Source organism: Pelobates fuscus, chromosome 2, assembly GCF_036172605.1.
Source record: "Pelobates fuscus isolate aPelFus1 chromosome 2, aPelFus1.pri, whole genome shotgun sequence".
In the NCBI taxonomy this organism is placed as follows: Eukaryota; Metazoa; Chordata; class Amphibia; order Anura; family Pelobatidae; genus Pelobates; species Pelobates fuscus.
In genome coordinates, this window is record NC_086318.1 from 426776434 (window position 1) to 426804388 (window position 27955).

At 42.3% G+C, this 27955-nt stretch overlaps 1 protein-coding gene across 2 annotated transcripts in view; it reads left to right on the forward strand.

Annotated features, from left to right (window-relative positions):
• Window positions 1-27955, forward strand: part of TMEM63A (transmembrane protein 63A) — a 61209-nt gene that overhangs the window by 12091 nt on the left and 21163 nt on the right. For both annotated transcript variants that reach the window (XM_063444063.1, XM_063444064.1), the window contains exons 2-11: window positions 10334-10542; window positions 11065-11144; window positions 12836-12902; window positions 13270-13307; window positions 14909-15051; window positions 21923-21974; window positions 22092-22200; window positions 22924-22994; window positions 23747-23827; window positions 24510-24633. In XM_063444063.1, the coding sequence (XP_063300133.1) occupies window positions 10348-10542; window positions 11065-11144; window positions 12836-12902; window positions 13270-13307; window positions 14909-15051; window positions 21923-21974; window positions 22092-22200; window positions 22924-22994; window positions 23747-23827; window positions 24510-24633 (960 nt within the window). In that variant the 5' untranslated portion in view covers window positions 10334-10347. The remainder of the gene's footprint in view (window positions 1-10333; window positions 10543-11064; window positions 11145-12835; window positions 12903-13269; window positions 13308-14908; window positions 15052-21922; window positions 21975-22091; window positions 22201-22923; window positions 22995-23746; window positions 23828-24509; window positions 24634-27955) is intronic.

Sequence of the window (27955 nt, forward strand, 5' to 3'; positions counted from 1 at the left end):
CCCTTACCTTCTCCTCCACTCAGTTTTCAGCCGCAGCGTCTAAGTCCCGTTCGGCGATTTGAACACACAGGGAGACTAAGCTATTTGCACGAACGGGGCATGCGAATAGGACTTAGTAATTTTTTCAGTGTAAAATTGACCGACCGCACAGCCCAAATCTATGGAACAATTTTGGGCAGGAAAATGTGCTTGTGGTCGGTCACAAAGGACTTCTGACTAACTTTTTAACTACTGGAGGGATTTGTATGATTTTTGAGAGTGTTTATATTTAAAGTATGCTGAGTAAGAATAAGTGATTTTTTTTTAATGGAGATTGGATGTATATTTTTAAAGTTACAGTATATGTGTAAAAAGTATATTTTTCCTGCCTGTGATAATTACATTAACCCATTGTGTACAGTAATTATATCACAGGCACACAGGCAGAGGGGAGGATTTTGTGGGAATGAATGGAAGTGTTTTACTGTATGTTACGTGTTTTATTGGTTGTTCCTCAAACCCCTGTGGGTGGTACGTTGTGTGTAAAACCTGCATAAAAGAAAGCCCTTTGGTGCTGATTAAAGAAATCATCTTGTACCTTCATGAAGTTTCAGCTCATGTTTTGGGGGATTGGAGAATTGCCTACACGCTGGGGATTGCTATAATCACAATACTCCACAGAGTAAGCTCTTGTAAGAGCTTGTTCCTGGTTCCTGCTCTCTAAAATTCGGAGAGGTCGACCTACTGGAAGCTGGACCCTGGTCTTGGGTCCAGAGTGGGTGGAGACGGCGATACCCCAACCAAGCTGCGGCTGTTTGTGGGATCTGCAGTGGTTATGGTGTCAGGTGGAGTGCTTGGAGCCCTCGGAAAGCACTAGGAGCATCCGTCAACGGAAGGTACCCGGTCGGGGTGCAAGTGGTTCCGTTACAGTTATCTCTTCCAGTATTCAAAGCGTTAAATTGGAAATCACCTGAAAACTTCAATAAGTATTTAGAAGTCCTGTAGATTAGCGTGACCGGGTTCAAGATGCATTTTTGCTTTTACAGTTAAAGAAACACACCAAGTGTCATAATACTTAAAGATGATTATTGCATTGATGATAATGCAAACGGTATCTGCTAACTGCAGTAGTTTGTGAAGCCTACCACCTCGCTCATACAGGGGTGGGTCCAGAAAATAAGCTTGGGAGGTGCAAGGCCTAATTTTGTAACAGAGCAATGGTTAGAGATAATCTGTTATATCGAGCTCTCCTATGTTAATGGGAGTTTTATTTCTATGGAACTCTTTGATACATTAAAGGTAGGATACAGTAGATTGTGACGTCACATCCTCTGCCCAGTACATGTTCACTAGGAGGATACCACGAGGAAGGCAGGCACACCGCCTGTTACTGCCCATGCACTACATACACTATACCACCATGGTATGCAATAATTTTAGCCTGAGGCTGGTTTGCAGCAATGAAGTGTATGTTGCCACACTGTATCCCCTAACTGGGGGGTGCTCCACTTTATTCCCAGACATAAATAGAGAAGTTATTTTTCATTCTACCCATACCATAGCTTCCATCAGTCCTATATCTGACAGGACAGTTCCAGTTTGGTGTGCCTCTCTGACACCCTCTTCTGGACACACCAGAGGCAAGCCTGGAAACACAGCGCAAGTGCATGATCATACACGCTCACACTTCACAAACATAAATCAGGGCATTCAACCCATAATAGAACGCCAACACCTCTCTGTGCATAAGTTACCGTAATGCACCCTTTTTTTTTTTTTTTTATATTCTTTATTTTTGTTTGTGCGGGTGATAACAGCATGTTTGATCAGCCACGACAGCTGGACCAAACTCGATAAGGGTAACATATATCAAACAGTATGGCACATAAAAACGGCACATTTTTATATATGGTCTTAGAAATACAAGTCTGGGTCTGTCGTCTCTGTTGTGTTTGCACTGTACTTGTGGGATGACTGTTATATCTGTTAGTAGTCTAACATCGGTAAAAACCTATGTATACTTGGGTGCCTAGGTGTTGCCATATCGCCTATAAGTGAGGCCTATCGTGTCTGCGGTGAGCAGTAGTGGAGGAGCAGCCCAATGTGGCTGTTTTGAGGTTCCTGGAGCTGTATGGAGTGGGGCTGACTAATGTGGTGTTGGCTTGGGGTGCGGGCATATAATGGGATCCCATACATTCTCAGAGTGATAAGCCTGCATACCTGGCGTCTATGGGCAGCGCCTCTGTCTATATGTGGGCTGTGGTATCTGCAGTCCGTCCGGTGGGTCGTCGGGGGCTACCTTCTGTGGCCCGAGGTGTTAGGCGGAGGTGTTCCAGGATTGGGGGGTGTTTGTCTACAGTTCAGGTATCGTCCTGTGGCGTAGTGCTCTTCTGTCTGTGCGGGGTGCCGGAGCTCGGCTCTCGCACCCAACTAGTGCTTAGGTGGCATGAGTATGTCTGGTAGTCGTCCTGTATATGTTTGGGGGGAGTTATGGGGGGCATGAGCTACGTAGTGTTCCTCTAGGGAGTCAGTCGACGTCAGTGGGGTATGACTTGTGGTGTATGTGACCCAAGATGTCCTGGCATGGGTAGGGGGTAGGCCCGGGGTGTCAGATCCGACCTGGTGCCCTAAGGGTTGGGGGGGTATACAGTACTGTCCAGCTTAAAACGTATCAAACAGGCAAACTAAATAACAATGAAACTCGGCCTGGCCGAGTCCTAATTAGGTGAACTTGAAAGGTTTTCTGCAGGAGACCTCGGCCCAAGTTTAGGTAGTGGCCGTTTTATAGGTATCTTCGCGGATCCTCCGTGGTACAAATGGGGCTGTGCCAGCCGGGTCCCAGGCGTGCGTCGTGGTCGCGGCCCCCGATGCTCCGGAGGTGAGAGCGTCCCGTGGGAGGCCCAGGGTCTCCAGGATGGCCGTTGCCCCTGCAAGGTCCCGGATTGGGTGAACGTTGCCGTCTTGCAGAACCATTAAGGCGTGGGAAGCCTTCCATCGGTAAGGAATATCCCTTGCTCTAAGTAGTGAGGTGAAAGGCTGCAGTGTCTTGCGCCACCCCAGGGTGCTCCCCGACAGGTCTGCAAAGAAAGTAAGGCTTGAATTTTCGAAGTTGTAGGGGGTTTTACCCCTTAGTGCACCTAGCACCGCCGCTTTGTCGTGTTTTGATTGGAAGCGTACAATTAGATCCCGTGGAGCTGTAGTGGGTGCTTTTGACGGTTTCGGGATACGGAACGTGTCTTCAACCGTCACCGCCTTAGCCTGTTTGGGGGTGAGTATTTCTGAGAGCAGCCGCCGCACGCAGTGCGGTATTTCCACGTCGGGGATCTCTTCAGCTAGGCCCCTTATTTTGAGGTTTTTGCTGCGCCTGTGATCTTCCAGCACAGCAAACCTCTGTTCAGTGGCTGTTTGCTGTCGGTGGAGCGTCTGTATCTCCCGTTGCAGGTGGGCAATTTGTGTCCTCGTGTCGTGGGATTCCTTTTCTAGATTTCCCATCCGGCCATTCAGGCCTTGCAGGTCTTTGCGGAATGCCGCCATATCTCCTTGGAGGTCCCTCCGTAGGCCTGCCAGTAGTTCCTGCATGTCTGCCTTAGTTACCGGGGTGGAGTCCGGTTTGGTGGTTGTCGGCGCCGGTCTCGGGTTAGGCTCCCGTTGGTTGGGCATGTGGAAGTCCTCGGGCTCTATGAGCTGGTCGTCGGAGAAGTCGGAACTCTCGCCCAGGTAAGCGGCCATCTTGGGTATGGAGGCACCATGCGCTTGCCGCCACAAGTCCCCGATGCTGGTGCCCGGTTTTGGTTTGTCTGGTTTTTGCTTCTTGATTTTTCGACCCATTTTGGTCCGGGTAGCCTAGGGTCCGTTTTCCTTCTGCTTTTGAGGTTTTTACAGATTTTAAGGGTGGTTAACAGATTGCTGGTCTCGGAGCTCGGTTTGCATGCGACTATTCAGCTCGATGGCTTGGCTCCGCCCCCCATGCACCCTTTTTAGATGTCCACCCCACCGCCCTACTTGTCACCAGCAGCCCTTATGGTGTCACTGGAATTCTATCTACTGGCCACCACCTGTCACTTGCTTATACCTCTGTGTTGGTAAACATGCTTTACGAGTATTTGTACTCCCCTACAGAAAGGGGTTTCGGAGCGTTACACTTCAGCTGTCTCTTTGTACATTATCAAACTACAACACCCATAAACCTCTGCTGTGCCCATAAAGGACTGTTGCAAGAATTTATAGGACAAGCTTTGCACTTTTTCCTAATTATCTACATTGATTTTAAAACATTTATTAATAGGGCATACCAACATACTCTGTCAGCTTCGGCCCGTTTAAAGTACGCAATTCTATTAATATTCTGTTTAATTTTATTAGTATCTCTTATACTTTAGCGACAGGCTCTACGGCAGACGCAATGGCTCTAGATATACAAGCATGTAACTTTCATTACCTTGCTCTTTACCTTTAAGGCAGTTCTATTGGGCAGAGGCTCATGAGTTTATGTTTGCATTTTTTCTTAATACTGTTTTATCTTAATAATGTGTCAAGCTTGAATACTAACAACCAAAAATTGTGCAGTCTTAATCAATGTCATAATTATGTTAACCATTAGTGGCCGATTACTACTGATATGACCATACTGGCATGTATGTAACATTCACCCTGCACTCAAAAATAAAGAATTAAAAAAAAAACAAAAAAAAAAAAACATTTGAACGCTGGTTTGAAGGGTTGCCTGTAAGAAAGGAATCAATAATATGTACAGGGCTCGGAATTTCCACTCACAGCTAGTCATTGTCAAGTAAAAAGTTAGCCCTGGCGGGTGGACATTTACCCCTGGTTGATATGCCATTTACTTTTCAGGCCTGGTGGCTAGTAGTGTAGGGCATCACATTTTATGTCCTGATATACGATTGCTGGTGGAAAGAGTGATGCTGAGTATGGCTAGTTTCATTTTATAACCAATGTGTCTTGTTTTAGTGCTTATGGTTTATGCCTGTGAGTCTGTGGGTGCTGTCCCCCCAGGATTCTGTCAAACCACGTTCTAGCATTTATTTGCCAATACTTTGCCGGCTAATGAATTGTGATCCAAGCCTGCATCCTCTTTGTAAGAAAAACTACAAATTAGACTCATGTCGTTATTATACTTTACATGCGTTAAATGGGTAAACATGACAAAAATGGCTACTGTTTGGCATTTCTTTCTTTTTATAGTCAGTGGGAGTGTTTATTCTGACATTGGAACTTTTTGTACAGTACAGACAAACTATGTATCAGCTGGCAGAGAAATGTATCGCAGTGAAGAGGTTTACTAATGATGCACTTTTTCACGTTATTGTTTTACCTTTTTTGTGGCATACACAGTGTATACGTAAATGCAGGCACCAATATATGTTTCGTGTCATATAACACGTTTACACAGGATCCCCTTTGTTATTGCAGTAAAACACATGGGACCAGCTTGTTTTCATATAAAAACGTGCAGTATAATCCTGTCATGGTATCACGAAGTACTATTTGCACCCAAGCGTAGTATAACTCACACTCAAGCACGTTGTATTTCAAACTATCTTTGCATTTGATATCATTTACTGTCAGTCTAGATAGTATACCCTTGGGTAAATATGTATGACATACTTAGTCTCGACCTGTAACTCAAACTTATAGCGGAATCTTCCATTATAAAAATGAAAATGTGCACTGTATACAAAGCCACAGCTATTGTGGCAGTGCAAATCTGTTTGTTAATCCATGCACAACTTAAATAAAGAATTTAAAAAAACAAAACAAAAAAAGACCACATGGGACATGTAGTTTGCCATGGAACGAACGAGGTACAGATTTCTGTATAGAATACTGAAACGTTAAACGCGTTTTAAACTCCAAATGTCATGTTATCAGGCTTTATCTCCCTCTCTGCCGTCTAAGCTCAAACCAGTCTAACCGGCTGCTGTCTATCTACCCGTGTAGATCCCTGTATTAACTCATATCTGAACTCTCTCATTATAGGGATAGAATGATGGCATTGGACCTCTGTCATGCAAACTGCTGAACGTTAATAACAATGTTTCCTTGTGATGGCCGTTTACTCCGAACACTTCTCTTTTTTTGTGTGTGTGTGACGAGTTATATATTTTGAAATCACATTACGCAATCGGGCTGAACTCTTACAGTTTAGCATATAACGTATTAAGAATGATAAGCATTCACCAAGACATTTCTCTAGAATTGAAAGTGAGCCATGATCATAGCATTCACATTTCAAGGGGTCTTTTTAGTGATGGGCACTGCAAGCCGGTGAGACAGTTCAGTGGGCTAATGCATCATCAATAGAACCTGTTTAGCCCTTGGGGGTCACAGGTTCAAATCCTGGCAGTGTTAACTCAGCCATTCATCCTTCTGAGGTTGATATAATGAGTACCATTAGACTAGGTAATGGAACGTCCCCTGGATGTTGGGCAAAAGTAACATCCCAAGGACGTACTTGTAAACCAGAGTAATCTGAATGTACCTCTCCTGGTTAGATACTTTGTTATTATATCACGGTTATATGCTCCTTTTGTAGATTAGAAGTTCCTGTCTTTCTCAATAACCTGTAGCAATATTAATCCTCTTCTTTTCACTGCCGAATGTGACCGAGAGTATTTCTCGCTGACATGCGCACATAGTTTGCACACACCGTTTGTCACACCTCAACTGCTGGGCGCTGGGTTGTGTTTGATGTTTTTTTTTTCACGACACTTACAGCGGCTGAACATGTGTTTTGGCCTCAGTTGTCTGACAACGGACTGCTCTTAGCACGATAGACCCCAATCATTTTCAGTCGGTCAGCCTTTTATTCCACTTACTTCGCCTGATCTTGTGGGTTTGTTCATTTTTTCTTTTCATACTGGCGTGCAAAAAAATAACTCCCTGTGTCTTAGTCTTTTGAATGGACTGACATACAACCAAGGATGAATTTTTGAGTTTGAGTAGATGGAGTCATCATTTTCATACTTTCACTTTACGTGTAGTTTTGTATGTGCTTCATTTCTTTTTCTTTTTACAGAAGGTGAAAGTGGAATTGTAAGTTTGCACCCTATTTCTACCCAAGTGACGTACGTTTGAAATTACTTTTTTAGCTTTCATGTTTTACTCCACTTTAAGGAATTTCCTGCAAACGTTGATAATGTCAGTCTGTTATCTTGTCAAATATTCAGTGTTTTTCTATTTACTTTTCGAGTGTCACGAGATTTTTTGCATTGAACAAAAAATGCTGGGTAAAAAATATTTTATTTTGTCATGTTTTCTCCTTTTGGGCATGACACTTCACTCGTTATAGCTACGGGTATTTCATTTCTTTTGAGAATTGGAGGATTGTGGAAACCGATAAAGGCGTTTTTCCTCTAAGCTATTGTGAAGAAAATTTTTTAATTGTTGCTTAAAGTTTTGGCCATGTTTTCACATGTAATACTGTGGTTTCTCCATGGTTAGACATTTGACACTTTGTTTAGCTGCTTCTGCTTGTTTCATGCTCTGATTGCGGTTGCAAGGTTATGAAATGATTTGTAATTATAGTTTACATTTTGTAGATCGAGCGGCCTTTTCAACATTGGGTGGTATTCATCCAAGTTCTCACTGGCCGATGGGAGAGCCTAATGCGCATGCGCACAGCCAGAGCCCCGCGCGCATTAAAAACGCCCATAGGAAAGCATTTCTCAATGCTTTCTCAATGCTTTCCTATGGATGTTCTGCATGCTGAATGTGATTATCGCATTGAGCGTTGCGAAAGCGCTTCTAGCTGCTGTCCGGAAGAGCCACTGGAGGCTGGATTAACCCCAAATGTAAACATAGCAGTTTCTGTGAAACTGCTATGTTTACATCTGTAGGGTTAAAACCTGAGGGACCTGGCACCCAGACCAATTCATTGAGCTGAAGTGGTCTGGGTGACTATATAGTGTCCCTCCAAGCTATAGCTGTTCTGGTGACTATAGTGTCCCTTTAAGCTGTTTATTTCTTCATGGCTCTATTATCCTGCATAAGAGTGTTTGGTTTTAAATTATGGTTACTCTACGTCTGTCCAGGTCTCTGCTGCTGTCCCTCTCTTGGCTCTAGAACAGATTTTGTCACATGTTGAGAGGGTAAGTAATTACCAAAAGTTTGCGCCAGTGATTCCCAGAAGACGCAGTCAGATGACATCCCTGTTTGCTGGATTTGATCCACGTGTTTCTGGCATGTTGCCTGTTCGCACAGACGCTCCCTTTCTCATTCCACATCGCTTTAATCCTATTTTTAGAGCATTTAACAGAGTTACTTAATCCTTAACCCCTTCACTGCCAAAGAGAACAGGATGAATTTAAATCCAAATCTACAGCCAGGGCCCCGTTTACCTTTATAAGGTGCTTGTGTTATATTCTCCTGGGATTCTAGGTGTTATTTACAGGGCAGGGGACCCGTTACTCTTGTCCTTTATTTATGACACTTGGGTTGTGTGTGTGTGTGTGTGTGTATGCGCTTTTATTTTTTATTCACATTGAATATCGTTTTTTAACATGTGATGTCATGCAAACCGTTACTGTGTTGCTGTTTTGTTGTTGTTGTTGTTTTTGTGGTAGGTGCGTGACCCGTGCATTTATTATTCCCTATTCACCCCTTGTTCTTAGGTTTAAATAGTGATTACAATTAGTGGTTTATCATTAAAGGGACACTATCGACACCACACAACTTATGCTTACTGAAGCAGTTTTGGTGTATAGATCCTAATGGCAGATATTTGAGCAGTGAGAATCCAGGGGCATGATACACCAAAACTACTTCATTAAGCTATTCAGTTGTTTTCATGCATGCTAGATCCTCTTTATTTGTTTGTTTTTTTGGACGTGTTTACGTGTGTGTGTGTTTCTGCTGTTGGCAGTCAAATGAAAAATGGCAGCATGTTGTACTTTTTAATCTTCAGGAAGGAAGTCCTTACTCGGTGGCATATCCTGTAGTAACGGATTAATACTTCTTGACCCATAGAGGTATTTGGATTCTATAATTCATGGACTTATGTTTCAAAATGTTCTTTAAAGAAATAATAATACACAAACTATTGTTTTTTTCCAGCCCATTACAGTGGGGTCATTTTCAAGACTTGGTCACCAGTCAAATTTTGATCAGGTGATTTTCATGATTACTGACAATGTGCAGAGCTCAGTATAAAAGATCTAATCACTAGAGTAGAACTGGATAAGCGTTCTAAATCCACCATATTCTCTTTAATTCTTAACATGGTATATGTAAAAATGCTGCCTGGCAATTCACATTCTGCCAGCTCTCTACAGAGGCTGTGACTGGTGTCCGTCACCCAGACACAAGATAAATGTTGTTTTATTTTTATTTATTTTTTAGTGTTTATGGTGTTTGGAGTGTTCTTTTAAGTAATAGGTTTCAAACTAGCTGCATATATATATATTTATTTTTTTGCATTGATTAAAGTATATGCTTGCAATATCAGTAAAATAGAATACCATACCCTCTTGAACATGCCAACCTCTCAGTCATGATAAAATGGAGCAGCGTCTCTGTCTCCAAAATCTCTCCTCTGTGTCTCTAATATTAATAAGTACACATATTTTATACCTCGGATTTTAAATTAGGTCATTTTAGGACCTACCTTAACTTGGCAAAGATACAAGGCCATAACTTGGTCATTTCTCATGGGAACATCTTATCTATGTCTAGACTAAAACGTAAGGGTGCACACGACGTGGGAAATTCCCTGACTTGGGGAATTCCACTAACCTAGGACAAGATGGCGTCCTAAAGTCCGAATACCATATTTACTGAATATGAGTAAGAAACATTGTATGAAAAACAATATGTTCCATTTCTCACAACTTGTCAGTTTGCAAAATATATTAAAGACAAAGTGCACAGTTTAAGAAATACAACTTTTTATTCTAAAACTTGTAATATTTGCATATGCCCATAACACTACCACTCGGAATGTAGATATGACACGTGTCTAGAAAACATATGGATAAACTAACTCTAGGTAATTTAGAAACACAAAGGATGCTAAGGTAAGCCACGATGGCTTTATTGTAAACCACACAAACCCTGCCTTGTGTCTTCATGTTCCAGCGGTTTGTGCAGACAATGTGACTCGTAAGCTCAAGAACATGCAGCCTATAATTAGCAGAGTAACCCCAAATCAGCCATAAGTAATGAATATACTTCACTGCCAATTGAAATCTCCGCTATTTTTATTTTTTTTCTTTTAATTTAAAGCTCCCCGTTAATGATTTTACTGCGGTTAACAATGGATAGACTATATTCGTTGTGCATGAAATTCCCCAGTATATGAATGCTGTCTAATGTTATTTGGTTTAATTCGGTTTCCTAGGTTGAGAGGTCAAGATGGGTTTTCATTGGTTTCATCATCATTCAAACTCCTCCGAGTTCTTCAGCTGGGATATAGAGGGAATTCGGAATCGGTCAACAGACAACACAACGTATTGTTACGATGGGCCTATCGGGAGCAGCACGGTCCTGCAAGGATTGACGTTTGGGGGTATCCCCACTGTTTTGGTGTTGGATGTCGTCTGCTTTGTGGTATGTACTTTTATTGCCATCATCATTTCAAAGGGGTAGATTGATAACATAACTAATAGCTGTACCAATAAAAAATATGTAAAAGCTATCACGTAGGGAATCTTGCAGGACAGTGATACACATGGTTATTATCCGGAATGTTTATACAAAATAAGCTACAGTGCTCTGTTGGATAAAATATAAAGTGTGTGTTTTTTGTGTGTGCTTTGTTTCCACTTTATTTGTTTTTAATAAATATTTATCCTGGTCTTGGACATATGCTTTTTTTTTTTATTCTGTGTGCAATTTTAAGGTTTGTGTTTAAATATAATTGCTCCTTTATCTCGTGTCTTCCTACTACAAATGCAGAATGATAAAGGTTTTTTTCTGCCGTAAAGTGATTGGCTGAAATAAACTCCATATTAAAGTAACCTGCAGTTATGGCTGAGAAGGCCTTTATTTAAGCTCACTGCAACTTGTGTGATGTCTACATGTTATTTATTTTTGTTGACAAGTTTGTTTATTTCAATGTGCTTGTTGTAGCTGCTGTTGCTGATATTTTCCGTCATACGGAAGAGGTTCTGGGATTACGGTCGAGTTGCTCTGGTTTATGACGATGACAGGTATTTTGAGTTCATTCACTTTGTCATGTTTTTAAACATTTTATTTGGGCTAAGTAGAACTTTTGATAGGACCACAAGGATTGAGTTTATGTTCTAGTCCCTCACTTTTAGTCCCCCATCTTGTCCTACACACTGATCAACCACAACATCAAAACCACCTGCCTAATATTGTGAAGGTCCTCCTCGTGCTGCCAAAACTGCTCTTTGTCGAGGCATTGACTCCACAAAACCTCTGAATGTGTCCTGTGGTAACTGGCACCAAGACATTAACAGCGGATCCTTGTAGTCCAGTAAGTTGCAAGGTGGGGCCTCCATGTACCGAGTTTGTTTTTCCAGCATATCTTCCAGATGCTCAGTCAGGTTGAGATCTGGCGAATTTGGAGACTTGATTCATCAGACCAGGCAACCTTCTCTCATTGCTCCATGGTCCCGTTCTGACACTCATGTCCCCATTGAGGGCACTTTCGATGGTTGACAAGGGTCATCATGGGCTCTCTGACAGCGATGCATTGTTTGTTCTGACTTTCATGGCCAGCATTAAAGATTTCAGCTATTTGAGCTGCAGTAGCTCTTCTATGTAATTGGACCAGATGAGCTAGCCTTTTTTCTCCTTATGTCTTAATGAGCCTTGTGCACCCATGACCATGACGCCGGTTCATCGGTTGTCCTTCCTTGCAACACGTTTTGTAGATACTAACCACTGCATATTTGGAACACCCCACAAGACTTGCTGTTTTGGAGATGCTCTGATCCAGTCGTCTAGCCATCACTATTTGGCCCTTGACACCTTTTTCCTGCTTTCAAAACCTGAAATTCAAGAACTGACTGTTCACTTGCTGCCGAATATATCACACCCCTTGACAGGTGTCATTGTAACAATATAATCAATGTTATTCACTTCACCTGTCAGTGGTTTCAATGTTGTGGCAGGTCAGTCGGTGTCTATTTACAAAAATAATCCATTGTAGGTACGCACTATATGAATTATAATAGTTGGCATTTTTGTAGTGCTTTTTAAATTTTTATTGTTTTAAAATCAGAATCTGCATTTTTATCTGTTTAAGTATTGCAAACTGTTATTATTTTCTTCCTGAGTGTTTTTGAGGGTTCCTTTTGAGTATTTTGATATTGAGAATTTGCATGGAGTGAATTGTCTGGGTGAAATATAAATAAAAAAAACATCTCTCACCCCTTAACTACATACTGGTTTCCTTGCCAGTGGATCACAGTGGGAATGTAGTGCCCTCTGTCACTCTGTTACTATATGCCTCCTAGCAGAGTGCCTGCCAGAGGATTGATCACAGCAACTACAGCATATATGCTGTAGTTGCTGTGAAGATCAAAATAACCACCTATACGCGGTTTCTCCTCCTCTTTATCACTTAATTCTCAGTAAATCCGCTATGCTATTGGCATGGCCCTGTATGCTTCATAGATGGATAAGGGGAAGAAGCTTGTCTTTATTTTGTTTGTTTTTTAGGGAAATTCTAATTTGTATGTTTTATGCGTAATAACAACTTGGTCGCTATTGGGCCTTTCGCTTTGATGTAGGATTCTTTGTACGTGTCTCTTGCACTACGTGTTGAGTTTATTAGCTGCTTTGCGCCTGTGCCAATTAGGGCTTCTCTAAGATCTGTCATTTTGTAATATAGAGATTTTATAATCTGTGAAATGAATGTTTTCTCTTCCAGTTCACCACAACGTGTGTTTAGGAGTTTTTCCGTATCCTCAACCTCTGAAGATCTAGATAGGGACCGTGTAAGTATATATTTCTTTTGGGGTTTCTAATTTATTTCATAATATATTTTTGTGGGGGTGGGGAAGTGTGCATAGGTGTGTATATGTTTAGATAGTGTTCGTGTGTGTGTATATAATAGAATATATTCAATATTTCTATCTATAATTTGTAAAAAAAAAAAAAAAAAATTTTTGTTCTTCTAAAAATATCTAACGGAGTCTTTGAATTATTTGAGGTTTTTATTTTTTTCTGAAAGTGTATAATTGAGTTTTTATTAATTTGGTTTGCACTGGTTTATGTGGTCTGAATTTAAAAACAATATTGTGTTTTATCACTTATATTCTATATGTATTTTACTCTTTTTTTTTTTTTAATTTATTTTTTCAGGGATTTTGTTCATGGATGGTTTCTGTTTTTCAAATGAAGTAAGTTTAAAGTACTTGCAAAAAAAACTGTATGTATTCAGCATCCGTCGCCAGAAAATGTCTTTATTATTATCTTGTTAGAGGGGAACTGTCCCTTCTCTTGAATAAAACACAAAATCACTTTTAATTTATTTTTCTATTAGAATTTCTGTTTAATTTCAAATTTCTATTAAAAAAATAAAAATAAAATTAGCAGATGGCCGCATAGCCCACTTCAAACAAGGGAAAGCCAGGGGGAAACATTGCATAAGAAGAAGATATTTAGAAACATTATTACAATTCTCCTGTTTTCTTAATGCTCTCTCTATGTTGACTGCCGGGACAAAAAAGACATGGCTCATAACAATGATGGACAGGGATCTAAAATAGATGCATCCAGTTGTAGGATAAGTTGATGTGGATTTCTTAATTGTCATTCATCACAAATATATAATTGCCAATCTGAATAAATGTAAAAGTGTTGGGAAGTGGCCGCTCTCTTCGTTCAGATGATACACGAACAGACCGTGCATTGGTTTTGAGGAACTTGTTGTCAAGAATCTGTCTGTCTCTTCTCATAATGTGTTTAACACAGATTTAATATATAATAAATGCACTTGTAAAAATAGCATGTTCTGTAAATGTCTACCAGAAGCCTCCAGTCAAAATCTTACTTCTATTCCATTCTTACTTCTATTCAAGCCCCTATCTGCCTCTGACCTGCCTCTTGCCTGCTGACATCATCAGAAGTGGTGGTCTGAGCCAATCACAATGATTCCCCACAGAATTGGCTGAGACTGTCAAGAAGGCAGGTCAGGGGCAGAGCCAGCACAAGTCAAACACGGCCCTGGCCAATCAGCATCTCCTCATAGAGATTCATTGAATCCATGCATCTCTATGAGGAAAGTTCAGTGTCTGAACTGAATATGTCACATTGTGCAGCACTGCCCCAGGAAGCACTTCTAGCAGCCATCTGAGGAGTGGCCAGTGAAGTTATCACTAGGCTGTAATGTAAACACTGCATTTTCTCTGAAAAGACAGTGTTTACAGCAAAAAGCCTGAAGGGAATGATTCTAATCACCAGAATAAATTCAATAAGCTTTAGTTGTTCTGGTGACTATAGTGTCCCTTTAACTGTATTTTTTGTATGTGAGTATTAAGAGGTCACAATAAGTAGCTATTTTCAGCAAGCTGTACTGCTGATAATGCAATCGGGGTCCTAGAAAATACCTATAAGCAGACTTATGCAGACTCCGTACACAGTATTACAGGACGCAGTGTATTGTCTAAAGGTTTCCTTTCCCCATAATGTCTCTAAAATGTCTCTAAAAGATGAGCAAAAAAATGCAGTGTGCAAATTTACTTAGCTTTACTTTTTATGTTTGAAAACCAATCTATTTACAAATGCCGCTGTTTTATTATAAGTTTATGTGCTATCTCTGTATCCCTTCTTTCAAATACATTTTTGGCTAATACTTTTCTTTTTTTTTTTTTTTCTCAAACACATTGCTTTATAACGAAGGGGTTAGTAGGTAAAATATCACATCTTCTATTCGAAAACAATTTACACTTGTTCGGAGTGTACACACCACAAGTTTAAAATGTTTTCCTGTGCTTTCCAGTGATGAAGACATTCATGAGCGATGCGGAGAGGACGCGTCCCATTATCTTTCCTTCCAACGTCATATCATCTGTCTGCTTGTCATTGCGTGCATCCTGTCCATCGCGGTCATCCTTCCCGCCAACCTTACAGGAGATCTAATGGGTAAAATGCGTTTTTATTTAATATTACTTGTCACTCACTTAACTTTCAGCATTCCTAATCCCTTCCTGTCCCACTGACTATATATATATATATATATATATATATATATATATATATATATATATATATATATATATATATATATATATATATACATATACAAAAATTGGATATTCCAGCACTCCAACTATGAGGATATTGCCTGGTGCGCAGTCAAAATATAATACAAAGATAATGGAAAAATAATACCGGCACTCTAGGTCTTCCAGGAATTCGTTGTTTTATTGTAAGTCAATCCAAAGGGTCAACGTTTCAGCTCCTGCTTGGAGCTTTCATCAGGACATATAAAAATCACATCATAAAATGACAGGCTTATATAGGACTAGAAATCATTTAACACTTACCAATATACAGCTGTTACTTGTTGTCTCCCATGCACGGCGTCTAGTCGGCTCTATTGCGCATGCGCGCCATACACTTCCTTGTTCCGGGTCAGCTGGGGTCCTCCACGTGACCCGGCTGCGTCACGTTGCCATGGTGATCGTAGTAAACTCTACGATGCAGTGCAACATTGTGTTTCCGCCTGCCTGGGGGGAGAATTACTCCTTCTTTCAGTGGAGGATGCTCCTTGAGACCGGACAGGGGATATATTTAAAGTGTTTAATTGCCGAGATCGTCGTGCATAGGGGCAACAGAATGCATACATGTAACAGAAAAAGAAACCCAAATAAAATGACAATGATATATACACAGTGCTCCTATACCTATATGTGTTATATATATATATAGAAGGCGTATGCCTGAAGTTGTGGGAGGGATTTAGGCATATATAAACCCAGCAAACCCCTACTCACCTGTCTTCGTCGATTCCGGAAGTTCGCCTTCATTCCGCTTCACAGACCCTCTGACGTCATTCGTCCGCGACGTTCGCACAGCCCGCCGGTCAGCGCAGTTTCCACCAGAACGCTGGCATCAGTAAGGTCACCCGACAACTGTAAGTCCACTCCGTTAGATTAATTCATGTCGTTTATGCTTTCGCGTTCGGCTAACACAAACAGCTCATAATATCACTTACTCACGTTTCAAAAACGCCGTTCAAACTACGCATCTGATGTCGGCAGTACAATCACTTATCCTCCATAACGCTATTCTTAGGCTCAAATTCTCGTTAGTTTCGGTCTATGTTGGTAGTACTAAACTAGTTATTTTATCCTTAGAGTGGCATGCTATTAAACACATATAACATTCTAATTTACAACCAATTTCAAGCACATGAACGTTTCTGCGTAACAGGAAGGTATTTTTGTCTAGTATAGTGAGTCATGGTGACAGATTGGCAAATTTGGGTTACATTAAATTCTACACATTACCATATCTTGAATTTCACTAGCAGTTGTTGTGGTATATACAAATGGGTTAAACCTAGTATGTGTATATTTTCATTTACTTGCTAAATTAATTTCTTTATTGATTGCTAAATTCATGGGTCTCCTCTGTATGCTTTGTTTTAAAATTTACAGGGGTAATTCTTCCAGGATACGTTCTGCAAATTAAAGCTGTATTACAAGTTACGGTTTGGTTAGTAATATTTCCCTTCCTACACTACGTTATTCCTTCCTACCTTGCTCATTACTAATAGGAGTCGGTAAAAAATTTTTTCATAAACTAAAAATTGGCTTGTTTCTTTTTTATTTTATCTAACATCACCTGTGTCCATTTTCTGCAATTCGGGACGTCAGCAGTACAAGCCGACAGTGTAAATTACTCTCTAGGTCATCTTAAGTTAATCCTGTCACTAATTCATCGTGCAGGTAAGTCTAATAATATCACAATACGAGCACGTTCAGTCGCCGCTATTCCCCGTCCAGTTAGTCGTTGCTGGTTGCTAGGGTTTCAGGAGCCCAATAGCGGTAATCTTCCCCTGGCTTCTTCGCCTAGGTTAGTGGTCCCGCGAGGCCAACTCCCATCCTCAACTCGGAGGTACTACGCCCCTCGGGCCAAATCATAGTTAGCCGCCTCGCATTTTGTATAGAGAGGGCCTCACCAGTCACCCCCAGTCTGTCTTATGATTACTTCTCACCGAGAGGCCAACACCCCGCCACAACGCTCAGTGGCCTCAAATCCCCTCGCGCCAACTCATAGTTAGAGCCTCTCAAGCCACTTGGCACTTAGCAGGGCCTCACCAGTCACCAACCTAGTTTAATTGCTTCGCCACGGTGGCACTAGCTAGTCAACCAGCACACACACACACACACACACACAACAAAAAAAAAAAAAAAAAAAAAAAAAAATTAACACTATGTTTCCTCTCATGCCGTAGCATGTCAACAGCCTCGGTTCCAGACGATGAACAATCAGTCGCAAGCACTCCGTCCAGATCTAGCTCCCAGCCAAGTCAGCCTAGTGCCTCATCCAGCTACAGATCCTGGACTATTCCAAAGATTACGGCCGAGCTGAATAGGAGGAATATTCCCTTCCCGGCTACAGCCAGGAAAGCTGAACTCTTCCGTTTGCTTAACGCCCAAATTGCGGAGGATTCACCAGGCCCTAGTTCTGACGGTTCTATACAGAATAGTTTAGCTGAACTGCGGAGCATGATGTCCTCTTTGGTCTCCTCTGTAGCCGGCATTAGTACCAGGCTAGATACCCTGGAAGCCTCTGGTCGGTCCGGCGTTACGGAAGTTCAGGTTCCTCTGGTACAACCAGAGTCCGACTTAGGAGGTAACGCCACTACTACTCCTGTCAAAAAGTCTAATATCATTAATCCTGTTCATTTAATCCCACAAAACCTTAGACGGGACATAATAGAAGGGAAGGATGTTAACTTAGCTTCCCTCCTCATCGCATCACAGGATGTTATCGAGAACAGGGCTTACACCTTTGAAGATATATCTGTAGTGATGAAAGCCAGGGACCCTAGGCTTAATAAAAAACTTAATATTCCCGAGTTCGTATTAGCCTTTGGATTATATAGAGACGTAATTTGCTCCGCTTTCCCGTACCGTAGGGAAGAGCTGGACTTATATTTGCACAAGCTGGTGGACCTAGCCTACAAGTACGGTGGTTATGCGTTCTACGACTACCACAAGTCCTTTTCAGCCAGATCAGCCGCATCCCTGGCACAGTTCAACACTCCCACTGATTGGAGTCAGTTGGACACTGAATTATTTTGTAGGCATTTCGCCGGGCTTAAGACACCAGCATGTGCAATATGCGCTTCAGCTTCTCATACTTCGAACTTTTGTCCTAGTACCGCAGTTAGTCCGTCTACTAGTTTCGCTTACCCAGACTATTCTAGTCAACGGGAAATGAAGGACAAATTAGGCAGACCCATAGTGTTTCTCGGGAAAACGCAGGTTTGTAATAACTTTAATGAAGGGGGATGTAGTTATAGCGCATGTAGATTGCTCCACGTTTGTTCTGTCTGTTTCAGGGCACACGCAAAAACGATGTGCCCGAACAAACTGTTTCCGAAAAAGGCAATTACTCCAATAAATGTACCAAATTTGCAACGCTACCTGACTGCACATCCTTCTTCTCAATTAGCGGACTTTCTCATCTCCGGTTTCACCAAAGGCTTTCACACAGGTTTTGTGGCACTCCCTTCAGGCACACTAGAATGCCCCAACCTGCAGTCGGCAATATCCGACCCAGCCAGTCTAAAACATCTCCTCGACAAAGAGGTGGAAAATGGTTTCATGATAGGTCCCTTCACCACACCACCTTTCACGTCCTGGAGAACGAGTCCTTTAGGTATAGCCACGGGTAAATTCAACGACAAAAAGAGGTTAATAATTGACTTCTCTGCACCGCACTCTTCCACCTCCCCAAGTTTAAATTCCCTTATTCCATCCGAAGACTTCTCACTGCAATACGCCAAGATTGACGATGCCATTCAAGCCATTGTCAACCTCGGTAAGGCAGCCTGGTTGAGCAAAACGGATATCTCGAATGCTTTTAAGCTGCTACCTATTAAGCAGTCGCTCTGGCACCTACACGGGGTCAAGTGGCAAGGGGAATATTATTTTGCAACCAGGCTGACCTTTGGCTCAAAAAGTAGCCCGAAACTTTTCGACTTGTTTGCAGAGACCCTGAATTGGCTGTTACTCAACGAGTCCAGATGCCCAGTAGTAATCCACTACCTTGACGATTTTCTGTATATAGAACCTCACTACTGCACACCGCTCAGCCTACATAGGGCACTCTCCTTATTTGAGGAACTTGGTGTTCCCATAGCCGCAAATAAGACTGAGGGTCCCGATACAGAAATCACCTTTTTAGGGATCACGATCAATTCTGTATCCATGCAAACTAGCCTCCCTCAAATCAAGGTGGATAGGATTTTAGATTGCATTCACACCTGCACCAACCTCGGGTCTTGCACCAGGAAAGAATTACAGTCTCTCTTGGGCTCTCTTAACTTTGCCATGAGAGTTATCCCGCAAGGCAGATCTTTTATCTCCAGGTTACTCTCGCTACTACACGGCCTCCCTGACGACGACACTAAGATCAATTTAGACAATTCAGCAAGGGCTGACCTAGAAATGTGGAAACTATTCTTGTCCTCGTGGAATGGTAGGTCATTGTTCATTCCTCCCATCTCCGACGATTCTCCAGTTATCTGGACAGACGCTGCAGCTTCAGTCGGGTACGCAGCAATATTTGGGGACGAATGGGTATATGACAGTTGGCCGCCTGAGACTAACACACTAGATAACTTCGACAAAACCTCAGCGTTATTCGAAATCTTTCCCATAGTAGCAGCAGCACACATTTGGGGTGAAAATTGGAGGGGTAAAGCGGTTAAGTGTCTTTCGGATAACATCGCAGCCTGCAATATAATTAACAAAGGCCGGTCTCAGTCCCTGTCTATCATGAAGTTAGTAAGAAGGCTCACTTGGTTAGCAGCAAACTGGCAGTTTTACATTTGTTGTATTCATGTTCCAGGAATGTTCAATAACGCTGCTGACGCATTGTCACGTTTCAATTTTCAGGAATTTTTCCGCCTTCACCCTACTGCGAACAAGCAACCCAAAACTCCCCCACAGTTCGCAGATCTAATCATGCTTTAGATCAATTATTGGCCCAGGGTAGAGTTCTAGCACAGGCCGGGTTATCGGCAAACACAAAAAAAGCGTACAATAGGGCATTTGAAATGTTTAATAATTTTGTACGCAACTTTAACATAATAAATCGATTTTCAGTAGAAACTATGGTTGCATTTTCAACTTTTTGCCACATCTCATTAAAGCTTGCATACAACACCATCAAACTATACTTAACAGGTATACAACACTTCATGCTTACTATCTATCCCGATAAGACCCCTTTCTTGTCCACATACCCAATTAAAAACGTTCTTAAAGGTATCCAGAGACTAAATAACCATAAAACCCTTGTGAGACTCCCAATTGACAGTAACATCTTTGAGAAGATCTCTGAGCTCTTAGATAAAGGTCCTTTTGATTGCCCTACTAATCTGATAATTAAATCCGCAGCTTATTTGGCTTTTTTCGGATTCCTACGGCCCAAAGAGTTTTCAGTAGAAAAAATAACAGACACAGACACTTGCCTTAAACAGAAAAATTTGTCCAAAATAAATGATCATTATATATTAGTTATTCCCCGTACAAAAACAAGTCAAACAGGCCCCCCCGTGGAGGTTAAGTATTTCCCTACAGGGTCTAAGTGTTGCCCAGTCCAGGTGCTGGATAACTTGTTAAGTCAGCAGATTAGGAATCCAGAACTGCCGCTTTTGTCCCTACAAGGAAAACCACTCACGACAAAACACTTCATGCTATACATACGTTCATTATTACTTAGACTTGGCCTCAATCCAAACTCCTTCTCAGGACACTCGTTTCGAATCGGAGCAGCCACCACGGCTTCAAGTAATCATGTCCCATCGCACATAATAAAGAAAATGGGACGCTGGAAATCTGCAGTATATAACCGGTACATTCCAAACCCAGAGAAAGAGATCAGACTCGCTTTTCACAGTATGTCTAAATAATGTTTATTATTGTGATGTTAATAAATATATAAACGTTACTTACTTTTTGGCCTCTTTTTTACAGGCCTAGCCTCTCGTCGGTTTCGGCACACCTCAACCGACTATTATTTGTTAAAACTAAACCTACTTGGAATGTACGCCCCTTTTCATAATCCCGTACACAAATAGAAGGCGTATGCCTGAAGTTGTGGGAGGGATTTAGGCATATATAAACCCAGCAAACCCCTACTCACCTGTCTTCGTCGATTCCGGAAGTTCCCCTCCCACCACACCCTCTTCACATATCATTATAACCAGGCGGGCCCTCTTTTTTACAGGCCTAGCCTCTCGTCGGTTTCGGCACACCTCAACCGACTATTATTTGTTAAAACTAAACCTACTTGGAATGTACGCCCCTTTTCATAATCCCGTACACAAATATATATATATATAAACAATATCTGCCTGTTTTTGCTGTGAGGGCAGTTAAACCATTCTGTTTCAGACAGCAATTTTTCCTGTATGTGTTTGGAGAGATGTGTCCATAGCTACTAGGCAGTGAATCCATGCTCAACTGTCTATAATTAACAAACAAGTTATATACTATTTTTGGAGATTTATAGTAACCCCATTGCAAATATTCCCTTATAATGTTAGATGCCAATTTTGGGGTATTAAGTCCAATAAAGTTTTCCTTATTCTGACATTTTAGCGACCTTAATCACCATCCCTGTATATTCCTGGTGACTGATTCTTTAATTTTATTTGACATTCGTTTTCTAGACTTGATAGTTTCTGGAGCAAAAGAAGTGAGAGCATTTGAAGCCCCCTCCGTAGTATCCTTGTTGTTAATAAATGTTTGTTTGTATTTGTCTTTAGATAGGGACCCACTCAATTTTGGGAGGACGACCATTGCAAATCTCCAGTATGAGTAAGTAGAAGGGGGGACCTGTTAATGGCTTCTATTTAGAGGGTAACTTCTTCCTTCTATGTTACATATTTTTTATTTAATGTGTCTTTTTCCAATTATATTCATTTCCTTTAACAGAAGTAACCTCCTGTGGTTGCACACAGTTATAGGAGTTGTTTATCTGATCCTTGTTGTGGTTTTCATGAGACATCACACATCTGCCATTCAATATAAAGATGAAGGAACAGTAAGTACAAATATATTCTATGATTCCTGCTCTCTTAGTTCTGATAGTTATAGAGAAGGAATCCAATAACCAAGGCGGTTTTTTTTTAACTGACATGTTTGGCTCAGCCAGAGCATTGCTAGGTAGATATCAAGCTTGCACGTGTGGTTTATAGAAATGGCTGATTAGAATAAAATTGAGGTTTGATTATGGTAGAGGAGGATCTCTGTAGGTTAATTACCCACTCACACTCCTTATACCCTGCATATAACTTTGAAAACTCCCTGCCACATCGGCTGACTAATTATCCATTCCAAACAGATATGGTTTGGAGAATGATATAATGGAGATGAGACTACACCACTAAAAGAGCTTTTTTTTTTTTTAAATAGGATTGGTAGACAAAACGAAATGTTAAAGTAATGTAATAGGCTTGTCTAAACAATAGGTGGCAGGTAATAATTCCCTAAATTCTAGTACTGATGCTAGCAGATTAGGTTCCTGTTCATAGCCCTCTCGTACCTTCAAGAAATAATGATCATCCACACACAGCATTAGGTTCTATATGTGTTGTGTTTTTTTTTTTTCCAAGCCTTCAAAATCCCAAACTACAAAAAGGGGCTGGTAAAATTAGAGTGCTACTGGAGAATAAAAGTTCAGAAACGTATACATTCGGTTATATTTTGTTTTATTCTATTTTATCAATGTTATTGTTAAATTAATGCAGTCATTATTTCTTTGAAGGTGAAGCAAACCCTGTTCGTCACTGGCTTGCCCCGAGATGTTGACAAAGAGAACATCCGCAGACATTTCAGGTGCAACAAGAAATCTGTGACTCATACTGGGTGTCAGACACCCAACACCTGACTTGCTACTGTTTCTCTTTAAGAGTTTTGTAGGGTTAATATCCAGATCTAGAGTCCCAAACAACATGGCACCCCTGCCCACTGTGTATTCCTCCTGCCTTTAGCTTAGTGAAATATTTTAGCCTCTATCGATATATTGCCTCCTTCTTGTCTTCCTTGCCAGAGACTAGATGGACTTTCTGATGGCACATGGTATGATGTTCTACTCTAGTGACTTCTGTTGGAGAGGCGGCAATAAATAAAAATAGTTTTTGAGCACCCCTGATTTTAGTGCCTTGTCCCACTATATACCAGGGATTGTACCCGGTCTTCCCTCCTGTCCACCTATCCTGCTACGAATGGTATGGATGGAGGTGGAGGTATGACCACGAAATTAAGCACAGCAATTTTTGACAATTAATTTTTTCCCAGCTGCATAGTGAGTTCGTTACATTTAGTTTTGTTTTTTTTGTGTTTATTACATTTGAAAATATTTCTTGACATGCACATTATTAGCTTGGTGACACATTGTTCTACTGCCATTTAATATATATAAAAAAAGAATTTAGCAAAGCATCTCCATTTGACTAGGGGTCGCAGCCCTAATTGTAGCTTTGGATATTTTCTGGCAGATGATTTACACAATGTTTTGTCCGCTGGCACGGATATTTTGCTGGTGTATTAACTGTGAAATGGCTCTAATTCACTCTCTCCTCTCCTAGTGAAGCCTATCCGACCTGCCAGGTGTTAGATGTACACCTGTGCTACAATGTTGGTGAACTGATTCGTCTCTCCAGAGAGAGGTATTGTGCTCCATGACAGTGTTGCAAAGTCCTTGATATTGGTCCATGGGAGTTAACATTTCTTGGGACTTCAGTGTTGGAGACAAATGTGCCAAGTAGGAACTAGGTTGATGCCTATATTCAAATGCCCCCTTTTCCCCATAGTATATGGACCCCAGACCGTTCACATGCTGGCTACACAGGGGTTTAATTGACATTTGCTCCATCTCCCTTTAAGGGAAATTGGCAGACTAGGAGGAGATCGTGACCCTGCTGGCATTAGAACACCACCAATACTTCCAATTTCATCTGATTCAAGGGCACTTTGTAAGCAATGGCTGGTTATAGAGTCTCACTGATGCTTACATCTTCCCATGGAGCCAGATTCTTGGACCGTAAAACCAAACAATGAAGCCAGCAGAGCAAACAGATATTTTAGAATTTTATAAGGAACTATAGGGAAATGGTGGAAATCTCCTCTCTCAAGCACCTATAGACACTTTAAAAATAAAGAAATCATCAAATATCCACTTTTTGAAGATGTAGGAACCATGGTCGGGCTACGTTGGTAGCCTTTACCATTAGGTCTGTCAGAGATCCTTTTGTGAGCCTAAGAGTGGTGGGGTAGCGTTTGTCCTTTGATTTACTGGAATATAATTAATTTAGCAAAACAAGTCACTTTTGTCCTCTCTTGTGATTTCAGGAAGAAAGCCGAAAAAAGCATAGCGTTTTACAATAAGCTCCTCCTAAAGACGGGGGAGAGTGTTTATATCAACCCGAAGCCCTGCGGACAGTTCTGCTGCTGCGTGACACGTGGCTGCGAACGAGTAAGTTTGTGGTTATTTCACAGCAACACATATTCTTAGCACTGCCTTGGTTTTATACACGTTGATGGGATTGTCACAAAAATAATCTTTTATATATTGTCAGACTACCTAATGTTAATTCTGTTCACAATAATGTTTCATCAACGCCTCTGCTGGGAGGCTGCCTGTAAGGGGAAGCCTGATTACCCACCATCCCTGCATGCAGTACTTTTCAACCCTCCCTGCTTTCCTCTGGGGGGTGCTGATAATATTAGAGTATCAGCATAGATCTTTGCTATTGCTTTCTGGGAACAGTTTTTTCCAGGACATAAAAACTTGAAAAGCTTCCATCCACTCTCTACACCAGGCTTCCCCAAACTCCGGCCCTCCAGATGTTGCTTAACTACAACTCCCATGATTTTCAGCCCATCTATTTCATTCATAGAATCATGGGAGTTGTAGTTAAGCAACATCTGGAGGGCCTGGAGTTTGGAGAAGCCTGCTCTACACCTACAACACAACTCTGAGGTGTTGGGGTAAACATGGGACGGGAGAGATAGGCTGGTGTCCTGTACCAGCGACTAAGCAATTTATAGGCCATTTTCTGGCACTTGGCATTCATGGAGCTACTATGAATCTTTAAAAAAGTTATCCTGCCCTTGAGCAGGGGTTAAAGAAATGCCCAGGGTTTTTTCTCCACTGATGTGTGTATGAGAAGAGTCATGTCTCTGTGAGGGTCATGACAGGTGTATAGTCGCCATTTGGGCAGTCGGAATCCAGGACAAACCACCCCCATAACCTAACCCAATAACACACAGACACTAAGTATTATGGGGAAATTTGTCCACAGCTTTATTAACCAATAATTATAATAATAATAATAATAATAATAATAACAATAATAAATTAACATATTAAACATGGGTCATTGCCCCCCATACTCCGCCCCCTGGCATCCTGTTCCTTCGGCTACCATACAAAAGGCAATGACCCCCATATAATAACACCTATACATATTTATAACATATTTATAACATCCACCAACATTCCAAAGTACCAACCAACCATTAACCACGGCAGGGGTATACCCGGATACCCCTGCCCCACCAGGTTCTGAGTCACCTCCAGGACTCGAAACCTCTCAACCACCGATGACCACAATCTGTTATTCCACCTCACGTTCATCCAGGGGAGCCTATTTTCTCTCCTTCGGCTCCCCGTCCCGCCGCTGTGAAAGAAACGGGTTAAATAAACACATAACAAACAAAGGGAGGGTGGGTGGGACAAACTCAACCGGGTAGAAAGTTAGAATGACTCACCTAAGATGGCTGCTCATTTAAATAGCCCATCCTACTTACCCATAATCCAACCCTTGCTTACTTCCTCCTAAGCCCGCCTCCTAACCCCTGTCAAGGCCTTTTTCCGCTTAGCTGCGCTCTGGCTACATGGGGCTACATGACAGGTGTATAGTCGCCATTTGGGCAGTCGGAATCCAGGACAAACCACCCCCATAACCTAACCCAATAACACACAGACACTAAGTATTATGGGGAAATTTGTCCACAGCTTTATTAACCAATAATTATAATAATAATAATAATAATAATAATAACAATAATAAATTAACATATTAAACATGGGTCATTGCCCCCCATACTCCGCCCCCTGGCATCCTGTTCCTTCGGCTACCATACAAAAGGCAATGACCCCCATATAATAACACCTATACATATTTATAACATATTTATAACATCCACCAACATTCCAAAGTACCAACCAACCATTAACCACGGCAGGGGTATACCCGGATACCCCTGCCCCACCAGGTTCTGAGTCACCTCCAGGACTCGAAACCTCTCAACCACCGATGACCACAATCTGTTATTCCACCTCACGTTCATCCAGGGGAGCCTATTTTCTCTCCTTCGGCTCCCCGTCCCGCCACAAGCTCAGACCTTGACCCCTTAAGCTGTCTGAGCTCCGCCACCCCGAAGAAACAGAGCCATCCGGATACCATCCTGCCAACCCAAGTTGAGCAGGTCCAAACCAACCTCCGAGAGGTGAACACCATCCGAGCGGTAGTATCCTGGCAACCCTTCCTCCAACTCCGAGTGCCTTACTACTACGCCCCCAACCTTCCGCACAAAGCTTGCCATCAAGCTATTCACCTTCTTCCTGCACCTATCCATAGCTAACGGATCCCGAGCGTGCCGCCACCGGCGCCTCGGGACAATCTCTGACCACACCAACATGACCCCCGGAAGCAGGCCCCTCAACTTATTGATGTCCTGCTTCATCCACTTCACCAGCCGCCGTTGCGGCGTAAGACCCAGGTCATTACCCCCAAGATGCAGAACCAGTAAGTCTGGCGCGTATCCCGCCGCCAGCATCCCAAACAGTTTACCACAAACATCCCCCCAGCAGAAACCCCGATACCCAAACCAGCGAACTGCCAACTGGCCCCTCGGAAAACCCAGCTGCTGGCCTTGCGCTCGAGCTGCGGCCCTCCTCTCGGCCCAGAAGACAAACGAATGGCCCACGATCCATGCCTCACGCCCTGGGGGGAAAAAACAAATGATGAGGGAAGTCCGACAGAGACCCCCACCCCAGCCCAAATAACACAGAGAACCGTTACAGTACAGCCAGTTACAAGTCGCTCATCCCCAGCATATATACATTTTTTTTTTTTTTTTTTTTTTTTTTGCATAAAACGGTCCCCAAACTCATTATTCCAACAGACCCAATCGGACATAGGAACGGAATCTTACTGATTCCCACCTCCCGATCCGTTTCACCACCTCGTCCCCCAATCCCAACCGAGCCGCCTCCGTGGCAGCCCCAATACGGAACGAGTGTGTTCCAAATCTTTCAGCATGAAGCCCTAACTTCCCCAAGCCCAACCGAAAAACTTTCGTGAACTGAAACCGGGAGAGGGAGGATCCGTCGGCATGCACCAACAGGGAACCCCCCATCACTGGCCTCCGCGCCAGGTATTCAGTCGTAGCGGCCAGCGGGCACAAAGCCGAGCCCGGCAAGGCCCCCAGCGCCACGTCCCGGCCCACGCCGCGGACATCCGTTTTGGACCTGCCAAGGTGCACCACCACCTTCCTATCTAAGACACGAACCCCTGAAAATTGCAAGCCCCCTTGCACCATCTTATTAGCGCTTACCAATTCCCCAATTCGAAATGCCCCAAAAAACGCCAAAATAAACGCCACCTTAAACAGAGAAGCCTCGAACCCATCGAAACAGAGTTCGGGCAACAAACCCACTAAATCCCCCAGTAGCCGAACCGACACCGGGCGCCTGGTATCCGGCGACCTGCGTCCCTTGCGATATCCCT